Source organism: Macaca nemestrina, chromosome 5 (genome assembly GCF_043159975.1).
Source record: "Macaca nemestrina isolate mMacNem1 chromosome 5, mMacNem.hap1, whole genome shotgun sequence".
NCBI classification, from domain to species: Eukaryota; Metazoa; Chordata; class Mammalia; order Primates; family Cercopithecidae; genus Macaca; species Macaca nemestrina.
The window spans coordinates 21216207-21239704 of NC_092129.1; the positions used below are offsets into that span (position 1 = coordinate 21216207).

Genomic DNA, 23498 nt, shown 5'->3' on the forward strand with positions numbered 1-23498 from the left:
ACTGTAGCTAAGCAGGCCGGGTCTGGCTTTGGGCCCTGGGCCTTCCAGCCGGGGACTCTGCGCCTGCGCCCGCCTGGCCGCCGCCCGCTCTCCCGGCGCTGCAGCTGTCTGGGCTGCTGCGCGCCGCCTAGGTGTCTGGGCAATCCATGGGCAAGAGCAAGGGCCACGATGACAGATTACGGCGAGGAGCAGCGCAACGAGCTGGAGGCTCTGGAGTCCATCTACCCTGACTCCTTCACAGGTGACTTCCGCGGCCGCAAGCCTGCAGCCGCCCCAAGGTGGAGTGGGACGGGCAGGAGCCGCCGCAGCTCTGGGCCTCCTAGGCTGGGGTGGAGAAGGGGACCGTGAGGCCGCGCGGCCACCTTGCCCTCCACTCTTCTCAAGTTCTTCAGTCACTTACCAGCAACCCAGTGACTTTTTCCCCCTTCTCTGCTTGTCCCTGAAATCTAAAAGTCCGGGTGATGCTGGAAGGTGTCAGGCCTGAAAATTGAGTCGGGGTTACTTTGGTTTCTGTGTAACCTACAGCAACCTGAGATTTATAATACATTAAGAGAAAAGATACTCCAAGTGAGATTCGTTTTTCCACAGCTGCAAGGATGTTAGTTTTCACATTTTCACCTTTATTAAGGTAGAAACTGTTTTTCATACGATGCTGTTTTAGTTTATGGGATTCAGAGTACTGTTCTCAGTTACTCAGATAGGTTTTGAGAGTAGTATAGTCCCTGAAGTCTGTCGGGTTTCTTTTCTTACGAAAAAAAAAAAAAAAAAATCTAGCATTCAGCAGAATGCCTAATGGATAATGTGGCCCAAATTTTCGTTCCGCTATAAATTCATAGGTTGTTAGATTGGAAGGGAGGTTAGACATCATCTAGCCTGGGGATCCTGCTACAAGTCAAGGTCTTGGGGGCTCAGGAAAGCTAAGTGGCTTGCTCTGGACTGTCCGCCAGCGAGTTAGCGGCAGGGCTGGTACTAAGAGTTACGTCCGGAACGCCTGCCTGTTCTTTCACCTTCCAGACATATGGGACTTGGGATTCAGCTCCAGCTGAGATTGGGGAGAGCAGAAGATTACTTGATAGGTTGGGCTGATGTAAAATATTGTAATGAGAAGTTCATTAGGTATAACTTAGAGGATGAGATTTCTCTATTAAGCCATGTTTCGGATGATTATAAAAATGCTACATAACTATATCAATATGGCTCCTCTGAGATTTGAGAAGCGGCCAAATAAAGCCAATATGAGTGAGTAGAAACTAGGTGTGTGCATTTACATTCGCCATCCTTTCCTTTGAGTGTTGCCTATGGTTGATAGTCAGAATTTATTGTGGAAGGTATATTACTTTAACTCATAAACTCCAACCCCTCCCCCTTTCATCGTTTAGCTTAGTTTTCTTGGTTCCACCTTTTGATCACTGCTTGCAATGGTAGCAAATTTTGTTCTGCTTTGCCAACAGGCAGATGTCTCTCAGCTATCCCTGTATAGCTCCAGTCCTGTTCATGTTCTCTCTCACCAGCAGTACATCTGTGCTGTGAGGATGTTAAGGGGATGAGTGAAGAGGGGTTTGAGAGTGTCATTAACTGGGTGAGTGTGTATGGAGTCTGGCTCCCTTCTCTATCCTTGCTTATATGTCTGTGTCTAAAATAGAATATAGGGTCAGTTGTTGGATATATTCTTAATCATGTTTGGTCATTTCCAGAACTTTGGAAACATAATAGATATGAACACTGTAGGCGGAGTCAAGAAAGCAGGATATGCTATTCTTTTCATTTCTTTGGACATAAGCTATCCCTCACTAAATCCTATGCATATAAGCATTTATAAAACTGATACCTTTTTTTTGGTTTTTAACCCTGAAATAATCTTGTGGGTATTTCAAATTGTACTAGGCCCTGACAGCTCTGGTATAGTTCACTATGTGAAATTCTTCTCAGATGCCCAAGTGCTTGAGGATTCTGAGCCAGGGTAATAAAAGACAATTTATGAATCTTTTGATGCATTCAGGTATTCTGCACTATCAGATAAGCCATCTGTCTGTAACTCCTGTCAACAGTTCTACAAGCTTTGCAATAAATAAATTAAAATGAGATGTCTTTATTTATAGTTCTTAGGGAACGTTGCCTTCCTAGTGATCAAGTTCTTTATGAAACCTCTTGGGGAAAAGGCAGAGGATTTTGAAATAAAATGTTTCCATGTCTGATCTTTTAAAATCTTGGAGATTTGCAAGATTTGCTGTTTTAAAGCCTTCTTTTGTATTTATGATTCCATACTTTTGTATTCTCATGCCAGGTTTAAGAAAGAGATCTTGCTTGTGTCAGTTGGCCAAGGAACACTAAATGAGGTTTTGTAACTTCATTTTGAATCACATTTAATTATTAAATTTGGTTAATACTCAATGCTATTGATGAAGGAAATATACTTTTTTTTTTTAAATGGATGACTGAGTGCCTGACAAAGAAGCATTTGTTAAGTACACGTAACCCCATGTGAATGCTGAAGAGGCACAGTCCAGCCCATAGACGTAGGCACATAGATTTAGCGTAACCTCAGAATTAATTGCTTTGACTATTTGCAAAGTACTTTTGGTCCAGTGTTGCATTTGTTGTGGTTATAACAAATCATAATACAATTTCTTCTTTTTGCCTATTCTGTAGCTTGATTGCACATTGATCCAACCCTCCTAACAACTAGTCTTCCAAAATATAAATGGACTCTCCTGATACCACATTCTCCTTCAGTAGTTCTTCACTTGACAAGGTCCTGCTAAGGTAGTAGAATTTGGTTATTTCAATTTATGTATTGAAATCTCTGGCTGTGGGGAGTTTTATTGAAACAAATTTGTTGGCATCAGGTTAACCAAAAGCCAAGTTTCCTTAATTCTGTTTGCCTTACAAAGAGGAGTACATAATCCTGTATTTCTTTATCAGTACCTCTAAGCAGCAGCCATTCACATTTGACAGTTATAATTGTATCTTGAGATAGGTAAGAAGTCATCTTGTAAAAGCAGTTTGTTCTAAGTGATACTTTTTGAAAGGTCAGACACTCCCTAACAACCAGAGGTGCTTATTTTAATATGGGCTCTCTCGTATTTTGTGGAAACTAAAGGTGATTTGTGTATCTCTTAATGTACCTTTTAGCTTCTACTTCTTTATCCCTGTTTTTGACAAATCTTTAATTCTATCAGTTTCACCACCATCTGTCCCCTAACGTCTCTCTGCCCTTCCTCTATGGCCAACAGCTAACTTTCTTCCTTCCTTCCTTTCCTTCCTTCCCTTCCTTCCCTTCCTTCCCTCCTTCCCTCCTTCCTTCTCTCCTCTCTTTCTTTCTTTCCCTTTCTTTCTTTTCTTTTTTCTTTCTTTCTTTCTTTTCTTTTCTTTTCTTTTTTCTTTCTTTCTTTCCTTTTTTCTTTCTCTTTCTTTTCTTTTTCTTTTTTTCCTTTCTTTCTCTCTTTCCTTCCTTCCTTTCTTCCCCTTTCCTTTCCTTACCCTTTCCTTTCCTTCCCCTCTCCTCTCTTCTCCCCTCCCCTCTCCCCTCTCTCCTCTCCCTCTCCTTTTTGAGACAAGGTCTCACTCTGTCACCCAGGCTGAAGCACAGTGCCCCAGTCAGCTCACTGGAGCCATGGACCTCTGGACTCAAGTGATCTTCCCACCTCAGCCTCCAGAGTAGCTGGGATTACAGGCTCGCAGTACCATGCCTGGCTAATTTTTGCATTTTTTGTATCAGCAGAGGTCTTGCTCTGTTGCCCAGGCTAGTCTTGAACTCTTGGCCTCAAGGAAGTCTCCCACCTCCGACTCCCAAAGGGCTGGGATTATAGGCGTGAGCCACTGCATCTGGCCCAGCTTACTCTTTTTCTCAATTTTTTTTTTTTTTTTTTTAGAGAGTCTCCCTTTGTCACCCAGGCTAGAGTGCAGTGGTACCATCTTGGGTCACTGCAACTGCCACCTCCCAGGTTCAAGCAATTCTCCTGCCTCACCCTCCCAAGTAGTCGGGATTACAGATATGTGCCACCATGCCTGGCTAATTTTTGTATTTTTAGGAGAGATTGGGGTCTCGCTATGTTCCCAGGCTGGTCTTGAACTCCTGGCCTCAAGTGATCCACCCACTTCAGCCTCCCAAAGTGCTAGGATTGAGTCATCATGTGCTAGCATGAGTCACCATGCCCGGCCCTCAAAAGTATTTTTAATTACTTACAGTGGTGGAAGTCTGGCATCCTTATTGAAGACTAATCTTTCTTCTACTTACCCTAACTCACAGTAATGCATGGTAATGGGATTAGTCTTTTATCAGAACTTAGGAATTATCTATTTCTGTGAATTCAATTAATTAACTTTCCCATCCCTATTTTAGTTACTGCCCAACTTTGAAATATCCCTTTTTCTGTTTTTAAAAAATACTTATTTTAATAAGATTAGATTCAGCTGTGACAGAAAACCCCCAATAACATTGGTTTTTAAAAAGGTAAAAACTTATTTTGCTCTTGCTTATGTGCTCTTGCACATGCAAGAGAGTTGTGGCAGCTCTATTTCAAGAACTCCTCAGGGACCCATCTTCTAATGTAGCTCTCTGTCATCCCTAAGATGTAGTCTTACACTCATGGCCAAGATGGTAACATTCCCTTTCCTGGAAGTAGGATGAATAAAGGAAGGAAGAAGAACAGAGAGAAGTGAGAGAAGGCAAGTTTCTTAAGGAAATTTCCTGGAAACTGTCAGAGGGCATATCTACTTCCATCTTTTTAGTGGGAACTTAGTCATTTGGTGAGGGCTAGCTGGAAATGAAACTGGGAAATGTAGTCTTTATTCTGGGTAGTCAGTATGCTGAGTTAAAAGTGGCATAACTTAAATAAGGGGAGAGTGGATATTGGGGGACTTTTAGCAGTACTTCCCAAAATCTTTTTTCTTTGCTGTACTTGCTTCACGTTTTTTCTCTATAGTGGCAACTTTATGTAGTGTCCTTGGACAAATCACTTAGCCTCTCCAAGCCTTAGTCTCTATATCTGTTTAATGAGAAATAATGTGAGTGAAAATACCTTATACCTTATAATTGTAAAACAAACATATGATACTCTTTACTAGAAATACCATCTTAGTTGATTTTTCCACTAATATGGCTTCATAATTTCTTGTCTCTTTCCACTAATGATTTTGATTTCCACTTTTTTTTAGCTGCACATGGGCATTGCCACACCTTGAAAATGCCATCTCTAACATTTTGGCCCCTGAAAATTACTCCTTCCCATAACCTTTGTACACTTTAGTTCTTTTGTTCCCATGCTTTTATTGAACATGCATCTCATGATTTCTCATGGATTGATAGTTCATCAGTTTCTTTCTGGTCCATCTTGCCTCCCTGTTCTATCTGGCTCCCCAGGTCTGGCAGTTCACTGATATTCTTGCTAACATTCCCATATTTTTTGGTTTCCTCATTTACCAGATACTTACTATATGCATTTTTTTAGGATCTCAGCTTGGGAAAACAGACATCAGATACATTTAGGGAGAGGGGATGAGTTGTTTTGGAAAATTTAGGTGTAATGACAAGTTAACAAGTAAATGAGACTAGGGAAAGGGTATTCCAGCCTGGGACGCACATATGCAGAAGCAGGACTCTGAGGGATCAGAATATGTTCAAAGGACAAGTTATTTGGGTATTGTTAGAACATGAAGTGAGAAGTGAGAGTTAGGGAAAATGAGACTTGACCAATAAGCAGGGGCCACATCACAGAGGGCTTTGTCAGGGACTTAGATGTGATCTGACAGGGCAATAGTTCATTGCCCGTTTTATTCCCACACAGACCATATAGTGCATATTGTAGACACTGCCACATCAGACTCAGATTCTAATAGGTGGGGTGACTTCACAAATGAAATAGACTGAGTTATGCGTATTTTTTAGCGTGCTGGCTGTGATTCTACCCCTTTCTCACAATTCATTCCAACACACTGTATATGGATAGGGAACTGCTGCTGTAAGCAGGTAACAATGTGATGAAATCTGCTTGCTAGGAAACTGACAAGAGACAGTGGGCAGGATGGGGTAGAATGAGGAGAATCATTCTTCACCTGCTCTTGAAACTCACTTCCGTTGATTTTCATAACACTGTTACCTCTTGAGTTTGTTACTACTTCCTCTTACTTTGTTCTCCAAATTGAGGATTCCTTACAAAGCTTATGTTGGCTTTTTTTTCTTTGTGTTACATTTCTGATGATCTCATTTAGTCTAATGGCTTTAGCTATCACCTCTGTGTAGATGATCCCAAATTGAATTAAAGCCCAGCTCTCTTTACCACCATTCGCCCATTTCTGATTGCATGTTCAACACTTCTAACTGAAAGTCCTGAAGTGTCATTAAAATATATCATGTCTGACTTTTTTTGTTATTACTCATATTTGTTAGTTGCATCACATGCTCAGCCTGCAGCCTGCCAACTTAAAATATCATCACCACCGTTTTCCGCTATTCCCATTGCTGCCGTCCTAGTTCAGGACCTCATTACCTTTGCCTGGATTATCGCAATAGTGACCTAGTTTCATACTGCCTGTAGTCGTTTCCCTCCTTTCATTTTATGCACTGTTGTTAGATTTGTCTTCCTATGTTTTGAGAACAATTCTGATCAGATTATTGCTAAAAAAAAAGATTGTGTACAACTAAACTTTCAACTGTATTTTCACCTAGTTTTCTTCGCTCACATAAAAGTTCAGCAAACGGAATAATTTCTTATTCCGTATATATATCTTTAGCTTTCCCACCATTAGGCCCTTGCTTCCACGGTGCCCTCAAGTGCATTTCCCTTCTCCATCTCTGCTTGCCAGTATGCCACTCATGATTCACAGCCTAGCTCAAATGACTTCCTTGGAATTTCTCAGCTGGAAATATGTTTTCTTTTTAAATGATGCTCTATATAGTTCATTCTGTTTGTTCAGTTACTACCTGATAACCTTGGACAAATTATTTAAAAGCGCTGTATCTCAGTTTCCACATCTGTAAAATTGGGGTGATAGTATATTTAATTATTTTTTATTATTTTTTTTTTGAGACAGAGTCTTGCTCTGTCGCCCAGGCTGGGGTGCAGTGGCCAGATCTCAGCTCACTGCAAGCTCCGCTTCCCGGGTTTATGCCATTCTCCTGTCTCAGCCTCCCCTAGTAGCTGGGACTACAGGCGCCCGCCACCTCACCCGGCTAGTTTTTTGTATTTTTTTAGTAGAGCCGGGGTTTCACTGTGTTAGCCAGGATGGTCTCGATCTCCTGACCTCGTGATCCGCCCGTCTCGGCCTCCCAAAGTGCTGGGATTACAAGCTTGAGCCACGGCACCTGGCCACATTTAATTATTTTTAAGACATATTTTACATTTAACATCTCTGAAATATGGACTCGTCTTATAATCAGTTACATGTCGGTTTAGTTGGCAGCTTATTTTAATTTCTTAGTGGTACGTAAAGTGTATCTCATACTTGATGGCATTGAAAATTTAGTGAATTATAGTAATAGTATAAATCATGGTCTTGTGCTAGAAGTACAGGATTTTCGTGTAAATGCATAGCATAGCACAAGCACAAAGTGATGCTCAATAAATGTTACCTGTTGTAATTGAGTATTGGTTACCCCTGACCTATAGCTTCAGGGAGTTCTAGAAAGTGGTAATAAGTTAGAATGTCATTGGGCTGATCCCTTATTTCTATAGTTGCAGTGTTTACATTTCATGACTTGCTAAAGTTGGTCATGAAAGGAAATAAGAATGAAATACATCAACTATATTTTACATGTATTTGTTAAAATATAGACGAGGCCAACTATATTATGGCTCTATTATAATAACCTTTCGGTGGGCTGAAACTTTTTTCAGCATGGGCTGGACTCCCCAAGACCTATTAAAATATGAATCTCCTGAGTCTTTTATCTAACAATTTTCTAGTAATCACAGGTGTTCATCATTTCTTAAAGTACCTTAAATTCAATTAAAATGAAGACATCTATCTTGAAAATAATTGGTTTGGGGTTTTTTATTTATCTTTTTTTTTTTTTTTTTTTTTTTTTTGAGGCAGAATCTTGCTCTGTCGCCCAGGCTGCAGTGCAGTGGCACAATCTTGGCTCAGTGCAGCCTCTGCCTCCCAGGTTCAAGAAATTCTTGTGCCTCAGCCTCTGGAGTAGCTGGGATTACAGGCATGCGCCACCATGCCTGGCTATTTTTTGTTTTTAATATCGATGAGGTTTCACCATGTTGGCCAGGCTGGTCTCGAACTCCTGGCTTCAAGTGATCCACCCACCTCGGCCTCCCAAAGTGCTGGGATTATAGGCATGAGCCACTGTGCCCAGCCAGAAAATACTGTTGATAGTATATATTTATAATGGCTTTAGAAAGTTCCTAGGTAGGAAAAGTTGAATAGTTTCCATGATTGCTTCTTCAGTGATCTATTGCTCTTTCATTTCTGAAAAAGCCTGCAGAGCTGCTGCCAGCCTTAACAGGTACCAGTGCTTCCTGGACAGCAAATGAGACATAGGCTTTTCTCATAGGCTTAGCAGCCATTCCTGGTGGCTTGAAGTTTCCTTGTTTACTTTTCAGATGGTTCTGAGTACAAGTTTTCTTCGTTGCTGTTTTTCCTCCTTTCATTCTATTCATTTAGTTCTTTTATTGGGGCAATATTAATTGAGTTTCTAGATACTGCCAGATACTGATCTAGGAGCTCTCATAGAGTTGTTACAGCGTTCTTGTTGAGGAATAGATAATAAACAGAGATTAGTATTAGATAGACAATAGGCTATAAAATGACATACAAAACTTTGTTATTTATATAAATGTTGCTTTACATGTTTCGTCTTGCTGAGTAAATTACGTGCAATCTGATGTTTACATTCATAGTTAATTGATTTATAATTCTGTGAAAGATGGTAGAGGCTTAGTAAGCATGTGTGAAAGAAAGTTTGGTTTTAGAGATGATGTGGTAGAGAATGACAGCAAGAAGACACTAATTTTAACAAATCAGTATTTACTGTTTGTTAGGGAGATTCTGAGTTATATCTCACAATACCTAAGTATAAAAATCAGTGAAACATGAATATCAGTGGGTAGTTTCAGATGGGAAACATGAAACTTTGCCATTATGTTTGGGATTTTTTTAAGAATGTAATTTTCCATGTATAGGTGGAGATTTTAAAATAAAAGGTAAACTACTTAATTATTTTAGTTGACTTGGTAAAACATATATATTTTATATATAAAAATATATAAAAAATATATATTATATATAAATATATTAAAAATATTATATATTATTATATATAATATAATATAGTTATATTATGTTAACATAATATAACTATAAAATAGTTATTTCTTTCCAGATTAAAGACAACCCTGCATTTAAATAGAAAGTTGACGGTAATTTTATCATTTCAGTGTTCTGTTTAGTCTGTATTTGTGGAAATGGAAATATAGCCTAGGGACCAGTTTCCAGGACTGATAATTTGCTAATAAGGAAAAGCATCTGCCTTAGAAGGCATTTCAATAACTTCTGTGTGTATTTTCTTGCAGTATTATCAGAAAATCCACCCAGCTTCACCATTACTGTGACATCTGAGGCTGGAGAAAATGATGAAAGTAAGTCTCATAAAAAATACTTGTGGTTTTTCTAAGCTTCTCAGGAATTTCACTCATTCTGTAGGCATTATGCTGGATATTGCCAGTGTGGAGGTGCTAAGGGGCTGTTACGAATCTACTATGAATGTTGTATATTTCTAGTCAGAATTTACTGTGTGAACATGATTTCTAGGGAAATAGAGAGGAAATTAATGAAATATAGTCTGGCACAATAAGCTTAGTTTTTAAAAGTGAAATAGTAATATTAACAATATAGCAGATGGAGAAAAGGTAGGAGACTTTTGTTTTGTTCAAAGCAATACTTTGCGTGCAAACATATTTCAGTGGTTGTGTGGTTCCTTTATTTTTTCATGGCTGTTCTTCTCTGAACATTTAGATTGTTCACTGGACATTTGCTGTTATAAATGGGGCTAGATATACACCTATCTGCAAGTTTCTGTCTCTTTCTTTTGAAATAATATAACTATAAAAACCAATAAATTAATATTAAATAAATTAAATTTGGAGTTGTTTGGGGGAATGGTATCTGAAGTTTATTTCTATTTTTAGTCACATTAGTTGATAATTTGATAAAAAGGTTATGTAAATTGAAACTAACAACCCTACACATTTTTCCCCCCCTTTGAAGCTAGAAACCTAAATTCTGCCAGGAGCAGTCGTTAATAGCCAACTTTTATGGTATTGCTTGATAACTCCAAATCTGTTTAGTGTACTTGAAAATGAGGTTTGCATTCACACGTTATTGAAATCTGAATTAAAAGGATATTGAATACATTTATTTACTACCAAATTGATAACCAATATGCTTTTGCAGATTGGTATCTAAAAAATTTTCTATAATGCTGTAAAGCATGAAGTAAATACTATACTGACTGCTCTTCAAACCATTTAAAATTTTCCTTTGTAAATAAGCCAGTGGCATGATTTGGGCTTCATATGATGCCACTGTAGGTTCCAGAATGGTGCGGTGATGCTCACGGGTAAATAATCCAAATAAAATTTTCTTTAAGATTATGCTGAAATGGAAAACTAAAATATAAAAATGTCTTGTGAGAGCTCCCATATTCTGAGTAATAGCTTTATTAGGAGCTAGTAATAGCTCTATAAAATAAGTATACTCCGTGCATTATCCTCCATACTTTCAAAATTATTTCTTTGAAACTAAATCCTGCATTGTACTTTTTTTTCCCGAAAACTCCTTTTTAGTGAACAAACTAGTAGGAAAGTGGGCAAAGGGCATTGATGTACAATTTCTAAAGGTAGCATTAAAAGAACAATCTCACAGGTAATTAAAAATGCAAGCTGAAATAATATATCCAGTAAATTATTAGTATTGGCAGATAGCATTATGCTCTTTGGAATACGAATCAATACACATGTTCAGGAGAACTGTTGGACTCATGAAGCAGGAGACTTTGAAAATGTTCATATTCTTTGATACAATGACTACTGTATTTATGGATATCTATTCTAAGCACAGTATCATAATACAAAATAATACATACAAGGATGTTTGTAATATCATTGTTTCTTTCTTAACTAATAAACAGTGACATAAAGTGGAAATATGATGGTATTGCATAAAGACTTGGAAGTATTCTCATTTTTGAGATTTTATATTTATATGTGAATATGTACATTTTAAGCAAAATTTCATCCATCTATAAATAAAATTTTGTCTAAAATGTAGATATATGCAGATAAAAAAATGTAGTTTTATGAAATATTTTTAAGATACTTAAAATATACCAAAATGGACATAGCGATTTCTTCCTGATAATGGGATTATTTGTGATTTTATTTTTCCCTTATTTTATTCCTAACTTTTCTCTACTGAATGTCTTTTACTTATACTAGAATCAGTAAATGTTACTTAAAAAAAAAAAACTTAGTTTTTTAAATGGTTAAATGCATTTTAATATACCTGCATGGTGAAAATTAATTTTTAACTATGTACACTAAGTGTTAAAGAATATTCTCAGGATATAATGCACGTGAAACAAATCAAGTATAAAATTCTGTTGATAGAAAAGAGGAAGAAACTAACTTGCCACAATGATAAACTTTATTTTTTAAATTTACTTTTTAATTTTTTGGTGAGAACGTTTAATATCTAATCTCTTGGCAATTTTTAAGTATACAGTACATTATTGTTAGCTGTAATAATAATGCACTACAGTAGACCTGAAGTTACTCATCTTGTCTTAACCCTTTTATCCTATAACTAGTATCTCCCCGTCCCTGATATCAGTTATAAAATATCTTCTTTCATGTATGATTTTATTTATTTTAGTCCTCTCCCTTTTTTCTAGTCTAGCTGTTTTGTTAGACTTTTTCTATTGTTTTTCTAATGTATTTCGTTTATTTCTGTTCTGATTTTTATTATTTTCTTCCTTGTGCTGATTTCATGCCATTTTTTCTTTTTCTAGTTCTTTGAGGGGCATGTTAAATTGTTTCTTCAGAACTTTATTTTTATTTGATGTAGGCATTTATTGCTATTAACTTTCCTCTTAGAACAGCTTTTGCTTCAGCCCATAAGTTTTGGTATGATGTGTTTCCATTTTCTTTTTTTTTTTAATTTTTAAAATTTTAAATATTTTTTAGAGACAAGGGTCCCACTCTGTTGCCCAGGCTAGAGTGCCATGGTGCTGTTAGCTCCCTGCAGCCTCCAACTCCTGAGCTCAAGCAGTTCTTCCACCTTCAGCCTCCCAAATAGCAAGAACTACAGGCACATGCTACCATTCCCAGCTCAATTTTTTAATTTTTTGTAGGCACGGGGTCTCACTCTCTTGCCCAGGCTGGTCTTGAACTTCTGACTTGCAATCATCCTTCTACTTTGACTGTCCAGAGTACTGAGATTACAGGCATGAACCCCAGCGCCTGGCCATGTTCCATTTTCCTTTGTCTCAAGATATTTTTAAAATTCCCTTTAAATTTCTTCTTTAATGCATTGATTGTTTAAAGTCTGGGAGGTAATAGGAATGGTGAGATGTTGGCCAAAGGGTACAAAGGTTCAGTTATGCAAGATGAGTAAGTTTGGGGATCTAATGTACAACATATGACTGTAATTAATTATAGATAATACTGTATTGTATACTTGAAGTTTACTAAAAGAGGTGATCTTAAGTGTTCTCACCACATAGACACACACACAAATCATAATCATGTGAGGTGATGTTAATTAGCTTGGTTCTGATAATCATTTCACAATATATATGTATATCAAAACATCATATTGTACACCTTAAATATATGCAATTTTTATTTGTTGAGTATACCTCAAGAAAGCTGGGGAAGAAATAAAATGAAAAAAAAAAATCTTGTTGCAGCAATAAAACTAAAAATGTGCTAATAAAAGAAGAAAGGAAAATGCCAGAAGATACTGTTTCTTACTGACGTCTAACACATAATCTTTTGCAATTTTTGGTTCATAAAATTCCTTGTTAATATCATAACATGAAAAATAAAATATCCAACCTGCAAATTTTAAGGTGCTTTTTTTCCCCGTCCATGAAGAGCAGTATAAATTTGTATTGCTTCATCAAAATCAGTAGGTTTTAATAATATAAAATGTGAGTTACACAAAAGATGGCACTCTGGGAAAAAGATCATTGTAATAAAAAGTCTTAACAGAAAATGTTTCGTACTACTCCTTAGTCGCAGACTGCCTGGTGGAATTGAGAACTCAGTGGCCTGCGCTGCAGAGAGGCACCTTGCACTGACATGCCCATAGGAGTTTTACTTCCGTACAAGTGTGAGATCCGTAAATTGACACAGTCTTAAAGAGTGAGTGAGAATAAATATCTAGATGACTTAGGTTAAAAGTTTCCCATACAACCTTTTATACTGTCGAGGTCAAAACGGTGCCATCCAGCCACTAATTAGCCCTGCTGACATTGTGTGGATTTAAATATAGATTCCAGGGCTACAGCCAGATCTTCTGCAGGTAGGAACTGGCTCTGGTAGAGGCTGAAAATCAGCATACGGTAGTAGTTTTTAAAAATGTGTTGTATTCAGTGCCTTTTGTTTATCTTAGGAAAGGTCTTTAATGAGTGGTGTTTATTCATCCTCTTTCTCAGACATGCAGTCTGGTAAAATACCAGTAAGTGGTAAATGTGCTTCATGTGTAAGTGTGATTTTTGGTAATCCCATGATTTGTTTCACTTATCTCTTTGTGGTATGTGTTGTTTACATTAGTGATTATCCATCTGGCCTCTTACCTTTTTCTTCATAGGAAAATCTGTTGTGCTACTTTTTACTGATTCAACAAAGATATCTACCTGTATATTTTTAAGGTATTCACATCAAACTCTATCTTATGTCTTAGCTGTCCAGACTACCCTCAAGTTTACATACAGTGAAAAATACCCAGATGAAGCTCCCCTTTATGAAATATTCTCCCAGGAAAACCTAGAAGATAATGATGTCTCAGACATTTTAAAATTACTAGCATTACAGGTAAGGAAATAATAATTTTATGTTTTGTAGCAGCATTTGTTGGCCTTAAATATTACATATTAATTTCAAGAGTTAGAAAATGCTATTGTGTAAATAGTACATTGACCAAGCAGAATTCATGATACATAATCACAGAACATCTTTATTTTTGTTTCCTACTGTCCCTTTAAAATTTGAGTAATAGAGTTTGTCCCAGTGCCCCTGCTTGAAACTCAGTCAGCCCCATGGCTTTTTCGCTCATGTCATGAGTGATAAAAAGTCCAATGGGTACTTTAAGTTGTAAACAGTGTTTTGATTTGGTTTTTAGAATGCCTAGTCCCATATGTAGCTACAATTTTCAACTTTTTTAAAAAATTAAAACTTCTTCCCTCTCTGACTTGTTACACGCTAGTTGCCTATAGTCTGAGAGAAGTACTAGCGATTGATTTTTTTCTCCCATCTCTCCTCCTCCCGAAGCTTACAAACAATAGTAATGGCTTATGACCCCTTTATGAGGGGAGGCTTGTGTGGAAATAAAAATGGATATTAAAAAACGTTTTACTGGATTAATTTTATTGTGGGATAGGCTACCCATAATCTGGGCTTGGCAGGTATTTAAAATATACTCATGCTTGGGTAGAGTTTTCATGGGGCTCTTCAGAGTAGAGAGTAGGGAGGGGGGTAAAATTCTTATACCACTATCTTAAAGTTAGAAGTTCTACCTTTATTTGTTTAAGAAGAATTGACAGAAAACATATCTCCACCTTAGACATGACTTACATATTCTAAAGACCAGTGGTCACCAAAATGTTGATGTTATAAAAATATCTGGAGCTGTTGTACAATGAGGAGTGAAAGAAGATGTATCAGATAGGAATTTTTGCTGATCTTGGACCCTATTCACCTTGTGACCTAGCATAAAGTTATGCTAATTTTAACATCTTTTTTTTAATATTTTTATTTTTTTGGAGACAGAGTCTTGCTCTGTCACCCAGGCTGCAGGGCAGTGACATGATCATGGCTCATGCAGCCTTGAACTTCTGGGCTCAAGTGATCCTTTTGCCTCAGCCTACCAAAGTGCGGGGATTACAGGCATGAATCACCTTGCCCAGCTCTTCAAACATCTTCTAAAACATTGCAGAGAACCTGGGATGGTTATGCTATATTCAGTCAGTCACACCTTAATGTAAATTATATAGTCTAAGTGAATTTTTCCATGTTTTTAATATTTTGTTTGTACTCAAACTGTCTCTTTTCAAAAAGGCTGTTTTGATTTCTTTGACACCTTCCTGAGCCTCAGGTGTGTTCAGGGAATATTTGTCCTTTGTTTTCCAGAAAATAATTGTTATAATTTTCCGGTATCAAAATAATAAATTCATATTACAGAAACTCAGAAGATACAAAAAATCATGAAGAAGAAGAAAATAAAGATTATTATTAATTGTACCCACCATGTATAATTAATTGTCTATTAACATTTTGGTGTGATCTAGTGTGAGACTTTTTTTCCTTATGCTTATATACATAGTCCCCCTCTCCCATCCAAGTTAGATCATTTTATGTGTAATGTTTTATAACATCCTCTTTTTCACATAATATATGTGAGCATCTTTTCATTTCAGTTAAACATATATGAGTCATTATGTTTGGTTATTGTATAGAATCTCATTGTATGTATATGTAATTACTCTTTTTCTAAAACAATTTACAGTTGTCTCTCATTTTTGCCTGATATATAATTAACACATAATTAAAAATTAGTATATAATTCTTTCAGCATTCTTATGTATCACTACTTGTAAGTCCTTAGAGCAGGTTCTCTTTTGTACTCCTAGTGCCTGGCACATAATAGACACTCAAATGTTTGTTGAATAAATGAAAAGAAAGAATTGCTGATGAGTATACTAGTTCAGTGTTTCCTGGAAGTAGGATTGCTGGATTAAAGGGAATGCATACTTAATAATTTCATACATACTGCTAACTTGGCCTTCAAAATGGTTGTGCCAATTTATGATCTCACTGTAGTCATTGTGGTATCTGTTTTCCCACATCTGCTAATACCAGATATTTTCATTTGGACATAAAATGATGACAAGGTGAAAATGGAATGTAATTATAATTTGCATTTAAAAAATACTAGTGATGTGAAACTAGTATGACTTCTGAGTTGTCCAGTTTCCATGTGAATGATTATTTTTTTGCTTTTCTATTGGAATACTTAACTTTTCTAAAAGATATCCTACTTTTATTGGATATGAAAGTTTTGTTATTGAAATGTGTCAAGCATTAGGTTGAGTGAACAAGAAAGACACCATCCCTGGTCTCATTGAATTTTTTTTTTCTCTAGTGAGCAGTGTGGATTAGCAAATTGGAAACCATTCTGTATGAAAAATGCTATGATGGAATCTTATGAAATATAAGATTATATGGGTTGACATACACAAAGTTCTGGAGAAGCTTCCAGGAGTAGCTGAGAGCTGTAGGAAGAGTTGGCCAGGAAATAGAGTAGAAGAATTTCAGGGTAGACGAACAAACTTGTTAAAGGATATTGAGGTAAGAGAGAGCAAGTGATTGATTATTTCTCCTAGAACTTCTAGTCACACAAAATTTATTGAACTTAGGATTTGAAGTTAGTGGTGATAAGTGGCGTAACTAAAGAGGCTACTGTCTTCTTTGAAGGGTCTTCTAAACTGTTCACAAAATATGGATTTGGTCCTGATTGGTTTGCAAAGCTATGAAGGGGTTTTAAGCAAGAGACTGACTAGATCAGTTTTGTGGTGCTTCAGTTTATAAATTGATTAGTTCTCTCTGTGACTCTCTCTGTCTCTCTCTCTGTGTGTGTGTGTGTGTGTGTGTGTGTGTGTGTGTGTGTGTGTGTGTGTTTACGTATGTATGTATTGAGTGGTCAGGGGAGGTTGATGTTAGGTTTTAAGATCATAGCTTTTAAGAAGACCAGTTAGGAGTTTCTTGTATTCCAAGCTGAAAATGTTGGTACTCCGGGCTAGGCTTATAACAGTGTTGATGGACAGACTTAAATGACTTTTAAGAATAGATCAGTAGCAGTGATGGAGCTTATGATGGGATGGGGATGTTCAGGCTGGGTGGGTGGTTGTGTGATTTGCGGAGATTGATCATCCAGGAATAAGTTTTGAGGAGAAGATGATGGTTTTGTGTTGAGATGACGGTGGGACATCAAGTCACTGCCCCAAAATAGTCAGTTTGAATATGGGTTTGTCACTCAGGAGAAGTTTGTTTAGTCATAGATATAGGATGGTTAGCATAGAAACACCACAGAGAAGCCCCAATGAATTGCATTGTAGGAGCTAGCTTGAAGCCTAGTACTTAGAGGGCCCAGGAGATGCAATACCTATTCAGATACTGCTGAGGCCAGCCCTGTCAAAGAAATGTTTAGTAATCTCTGCTTCTAGCACTGAGATTCTGGCTAGTATATTTTGAAATTATTTTTGTCTTCTTCATTGGAACCCTATCTTGTTACTTTTTTCTGCCTTCAAATGACCACCTTCCTAATAGCCTTTTGAGTTATATCCTTTTCATGAGTTTGAGATGCTTTTATATTTGGTTTTAAACCATTTCAAATCTATAGAAAAAAAGGTTGATATAGATAAACTACAGTATTTCTTACATTCTTTATTATTCTATTATTTTAGAAATCACTCTGGCCTCAAAATGCAGTTCATTGTCACGGCTCTTAAAATAGAAAGATCTAAAATACTGAAAACATGCTGGAGAAAGGATGTTGCTAGTTACTAGAGGAAACAGTTTTCTGAATTTTACCTATATGATTATTAAACAGAATTTGCTGAAATACAGTATCTATTTCAGGTTGGATATGGCACATTTACATGACTTTTCAAATAAGATATTATTATTTATATATATGCTCACTTAAATGATCTTTTATTGAACTGTATGAACATAGGGTATAACCAAATTAGTAATCATTATAAATGTATAGACTTTTATTTTTCTGAGAGTTTATTCCTCATCACGTTTTTGCGTTACATAGGCTGAAGAAAATCTTGGTATGGTGATGATTTTTACTCTAGTGACAGCTGTGCAAGAAAAATTGAATGAAATAGTAGATCAGATAAAAACTAGAAGAGAAGAAGAAAAGAAACAAAAAGAAAAAGAAGCAGAAGAAGCTGAAAAGGTATATTTAAAAGCCTTGTTTTCTTTTATTATTTCTTAAATCGGTTTTTGGTTGCTTGGTTGGGTTTTGAGGGTTTTTTTAATCAATAGCAGCCTTTTTTTTTTTTTGGAAATCACAAAAATAAATAAAAGTAAATTTTAGTAAAGTTTTACTAAGAGTAAAATTGTAGAAGTCCTTCATTTGGTTGGTGGCATAGCGTGAGTAATGAATGATAATCAGTAAAAGTTAGTAAAACTCATGCAGATAAGACCAAGAAGTATAAAGATTTCACCTATGATATAGAGCCAGTGGTGTCCAATATTTTGGCTTCCTGGAGCCACATTGGAAGAAGCATTGTCTTGGGCCATTCATAAAATACACTAACAATAGCTGATGAGCTAAAAAAAAAATTGCAGAAAAAAACATGTTTTAAGACAGTTTACGAATTTGTGTTGTGCCACATTCAAAGCTGTCCTGGGCTGCATGTGGCTCTCTGGCTATGGGTTGGACAAGCTTGGTATAGAGTTTAGAATTATAAATCCCCTATACTACAGTGAATTAAATAGTTACTAAATGTAAAGAAACCCTCATATTTTGAAATAAAGTGACAAAGCAATGATTTAGTATTAGAAATTGATGTGTATTCAAAACATGTCATTATTGACAGTGTAATAGTTCGTTTTCATGCTGCTGATAAAGACATACCCAAAACTGGGAACAAAAAGAAGTTTAATTGGACTTACAGTTCCACATGGCTGGGGAGGCCTCAGAATCATGGTGGGAGGTGAAAGGCACTTCTTACATGGCGGTGGCAAGAGAAAAATGAGGAAGAAACAAAAGCAGAAACCCCTGATAAACCCATCAGATCTCATGAGATTTATTCACTATCATGAGAATAGCACAGGAAAGACAGGCCCCCATGATTCAGTTACCTCCCCCTGGGTCCCTCGTACAACACATGGAAATTCTGGGAGATAAATTCAAGTTGAGATTTGGGTGGGGACACAGCCAAACCATATCAGACAGCAACAACTTTTCTTCTTAACAATGAATAGCTATGGTGGTAAATACAGTGAATACATTGCATATTATCTTTGTTTTTTGTAATAAGTAAAAAAAAAAAAAAGGACTACTCCAAAGTATGTTGCCAAAACCAGTGAGAGTAGCCAGTGCAGGCAGAAATCAGTTTAAATATTTCAAAAACTCAAACATTAATTTTTCTGTTTTTCTTATAAATGGTTATGTTTATTTATTTAGAAGATACTATTAGGATTTATTTGTTAAACTGCTGTTTCATTAATCTGGTGACTTTTTTTTTTTTTAATTTTCTAAGCAATTATTCCATGGTACTCCAGTTACAATTGAGAATTTCTTAAATTGGAAGGCCAAGTTTGATGCAGAACTCTTGGAAATTAAAAAGAAAAGGATGAAAGAAGAAGAACAAGCAGGAAAAAATAAATTAAGTGGTATGATTTCCCTGCCATTCCTGTTCTTCCTAAACCCTCCTGTATCATTTTTTACATAGCAAGAGGATCATTTGGTCAGATTTCTGTAAGAAAATAATATACATAGGCATCTAGGACAAAAAGAGAAAACATATCTACCAGATGATATTTCTCTACTCATCATTTGTAATTAATTTTTATGGCTTATCTTTGATTAAGTGTTATAATTGCTAGATCCTATGATAGAAGGACATTCAGGATCATGTCTTAGAAGTAGTAGAGTCAAACCCATTTGTTTTTCTAGTACCCTGAGGCAGACTGAGTTTTCACTTGTTCCATTTTAATGCAGATACGTTTCATATGCCACTCAGCTACTGAATACATTCAGAAATTTATTGAAATTCACAGAAAAAAGAGGTTTTCAAACTTGCTTTCTAAGTGTCGTGGTGAAAATGGAGAAAAACTATGCCATTTGAATTAAACATACTTTTTTTTTTAAGGGAAACAACTATTTGAAACGGATCATAATCTTGACACATCTGATATCCAGTTCTTGGAGGATGGTAAGATAATATTAGAATTCCACATGTAGGATGGGCACAGTAGCTCAAACCTGTAATCCCAGCATTTTGGAGAGCCAAGGCAGGAGGATTGCTTGAGCCCAGGAGTTTGAGACCAGACTGGGCAACATAGTGAAACCCTGACTCTATTAAAATAATAATAATAATAATAATAATTCCACATATATATAATGTAGTCTCTTTAATTTTGAACCATGAAAATCAAACTGAACTTTATTTATTGTACATTTTTTCCTCCCAAGGCTGTTAAAAAATACATTTTGGAGAATAAATTCTAGTGGTTGACCAATTTATACATTTTAAATGAATGTTGTAATTCTATAGCAACATTATTTTAAATTTTTTGATAACTTAAGCAATATCAAAGATAGAAATAGATAAACAATGATGATCACACTATCCTCACAACTAGTAAACCAGGTTATTGTGACTCAGGTGACCTGTTTTCTTCAAATTTCTAGTATCACAGATCTGTGAAAACTATTCCATGGTCTGTCATGGAGCTTGTAAAAACCTGATGTTTAACGTCTAGCATTCCCTCTCACCAGCCTTTCATATGACTCTTAATGTATTTGGAGCATCTAGTCCCTTGTGCTTTTCTCCTACCACCTATCCTCTTCTCTTCCATCTATCCATCATCCATTCATTCAGAAATATTTATTGTACTGTCCTGGCCACCGAGGATGCAGCAGAGTACAGTATGGGCCAGTTCTCTCCCCTTGGGAGCTTATGGCCTACATGTGTTTTCTTAAACTGGGCTCCATACTCAGTCACACCTCTGATAGCACTCTAGAGTTCTGTACTTCATTAACCTTTTGTTGTGTCTGTCTTGCCAGTTGGGAATCCTTTAGCTTCTGGCCTTTCAGCCTTGTTCTGAATTACCTGCTGAAGAAGGTTAAGAGGCAGTATTGATACAGCTTACTGCTAAATGCTTTCTAATCTAAGCTAGGCCTTTACTGACAGGCAACATTTTAAAGTTTTTGATACCTTTTCCTTTTCTGATTTAAATGTTTTGTCATTTTTACCTGGATTTTTGTGGTAGCTTCTTAAATTATTTCCCTAAATCTCTTCCTCCTTCTAGTGCCATTATCTATTCTATAGTCACTCCCTGTGAGATGGTATTTCTAAAACCCACATTTAATCATAAAATTTCTCTCCTTAAAATCCTTTGATGGTTTCCACTGCTTATAGGGAGAGAATGACCTACACAGTCTTTCTCAGTCTGGCCTTCATCTATGTTACTTTCAGGTGTTTTTTCTCAGGAATTTCATCTTCCAGTTAGAATTATTCAAGGTCTTATATTTTCTCTCTCCCTTTGCATATACTTCTACCTAAAATTGCTTCCTCCTGGCTCCTTTTCTTCTTGGTGCATTCAAATTTATCATGAAGATATTTCAGACTTCATTTACTCCATGATGCCTTTGCTATGTCTCCTAGACAGAGCCGGTTATTCTTTGGCCAGGACTTAATTGTATTATCTACTTCAGACACACTAAAGAGTGAAGATGTTTAATGCAGAGCCTGGGTATTGTTTCCTATAGGCTTTAGACATTGTAACTGAAGGCATACCATTGGTTAAAAGGGGAACTGGGTGAGAATGAAGATCAAATCAAATCAATTAATTAACAAGTATGGCTGAGCTTTAACAATGCTTATCTGCCACTACTGGAAGACGTAACTCCTCATACAGGTCCCATGGTCAGTGATAATTTTCTATAACCATGAGAACATATCATCCTTGTCTTCAACTTATAACATGCTACATTATAAATTCTAGTAAGCTCTTTTTAATAACTGGATTTTTAGATTATGAACTGGAAACATGAAGTTGCTCTTAAATTTCAGAGTCTCTACTGACCAATACAAATCACTTTTGGTATGATATATAGTAATTATAGTTTGGGATTTCATCACTCCTACCTCACATGCATATTTAGAGATTTCGGTTTGGTAGTGCCAATGAGTTGTATCTTTTATTTCTGAGTATAAGACTAAAGGTGATTTTTTTTTTTTCCAGCTGGAAACAACGTGGAGGTAGATGAGTCTTTGTTCCAAGAAATGGATGACTTGGAGCTGGAGGATGATGAAGATGATCCAGACTATAATCCTGCTGACCCAGAGAGTGACTCAGCTGACTAATGAACTGTCCCCATCTGCAGAGAGGCTTGACTGCCACAGCATCTGTGGCTATGCTCAGAGGGTTTCGTTTTCCTTTCTTTTTTCTAAGAAAAAATTATTTTCAGGAGAATATTCTTCTGATAGCTTTCATCATTGAACTTAATAAACTGACCTTAAAATTTCAAATATAAAATGTTCAAGGCTTCTTACTGGTGAGCACAAGGTTACGTATTTAAAATCACCTAATATTGAGAGAGAACCTGCCTATAACACCAAGACTTGAAGGTAGGCTGGTGCTGTGCACATGAGCGAGTTTATACACAGGAAACTGGAGTAACTTGGAATTTCTGTGCTGGAGACTGTGGCTACTTCTGGTTTTCAAGCATTGTCTTTTATATGAAGTGTGAGAAAACTGAGGTGACTAGCACATTAAACCATCTAGATTCTAGCCTCTAGGCACACTAAATTTAAGTCTTCACAAAACCAGGAGGCCCATATTATGATCAGGAATAAAATGAAGTTTAGCCTTCGTTTTGGTCCATTTTGTATTGCCATAAAGGAATATCTGAGGCTGGGTAATTTATAAAGAAAAGGATTTATTTGGCTCACAATTCTGGATGGCCAGGAAGTTCAAGATTGGGTATCTGCACCTGGTGAGAGCCTCAGGCTGCTTCCACTCATGGTAGAAGGGGAAGGGGCACTATGTGTGTAGAGATCACATGGCCAGAGAGAGGGTGGAAGTGCCAGGGTTGTTTTTGTTTTTTGGTTTTTTTTACAAGTAGCTTTGGTGGGAACTAGTAAAGTGAGAACTCCCTTACCTCTGCTCCCCACAGGAAGGCATTAGTCTATTTATGAGGGTTCTACCTGCCATAACCCAAACACCCCACTAGCCCGCATCTCCCAACACCACCACACTGGGGATTAAATTTCAATGTGGGATTTGGAGAGGACAAATATCTAAACCATAGCAGTCTTAGAGTATTTAAATTAGAATCATTTGTGGAGTTTCTAAAAGGTATGCATTCCTAGGCCCCTCTCAGGTTAGATTTACGAACACTGATCTCCAATCTGAATTTTAAAACAGCAAAATCTCATACTAGTTCTACAGATGATTCTGATACACAATCTGGATTAAGAACCACTGTCCTATAGTTGTGAAGTCTATATATTTTGGTATTTT

At 36.7% G+C, this 23498-nt stretch overlaps 1 protein-coding gene across 3 annotated transcripts; it reads left to right on the forward strand.

The window, feature by feature from the left end:
* Positions 1 to 13: 13 nt before the first annotated feature.
* LOC105465472 (RWD domain containing 1) lies at positions 14 to 22511 on the forward strand. 3 transcript variants are annotated; one of them, XM_011713917.3, is made up of 9 exons: positions 41 to 241; positions 1452 to 1579; positions 2650 to 2763; positions 9522 to 9587; positions 13915 to 14045; positions 18052 to 18195; positions 19508 to 19640; positions 20120 to 20182; positions 22218 to 22511. In XM_011713917.3, exons 6-9 carry the CDS (start codon positions 18070 to 18072, stop codon positions 22337 to 22339), a joined length of 444 nt encoding a protein of 147 aa, XP_011712219.1. In that variant the 5' UTR covers positions 41 to 241; positions 1452 to 1579; positions 2650 to 2763; positions 9522 to 9587; positions 13915 to 14045; positions 18052 to 18069; the 3' UTR covers positions 22340 to 22511. The 3 variants fall into 3 exon arrangements, with proteins under 3 accessions (XP_011712218.1, XP_011712219.1, XP_011712220.1); XM_011713918.3 differs by lacking the exon at positions 1452 to 1579; XM_011713916.3 differs by lacking the exons at positions 1452 to 1579; positions 2650 to 2763 and having other exon boundaries at positions 14 to 241.
* Positions 22512 to 23498: the final 987 nt, after the last annotated feature.

Excerpts from the sequence above, each read along its gene's own strand:
- LOC105465472 (XM_011713916.3), top strand. The coding sequence starts at position 169 with ATGACAGATTACGGCGAGGAGCAGCGCAACGAGCTGGAGGCTCTGGAG. Across the intron at positions 242-9,521 it reads CTACCCTGACTCCTTCACAG|TATTATCAGAAAATCCACCC; the intron begins GTGACTTCCGCG and ends ATTTTCTTGCAG. Across the intron at positions 20,183-22,217 it reads TATCCAGTTCTTGGAGGATG|CTGGAAACAACGTGGAGGTA; the intron begins GTAAGATAATAT and ends TTTTTTTTCCAG.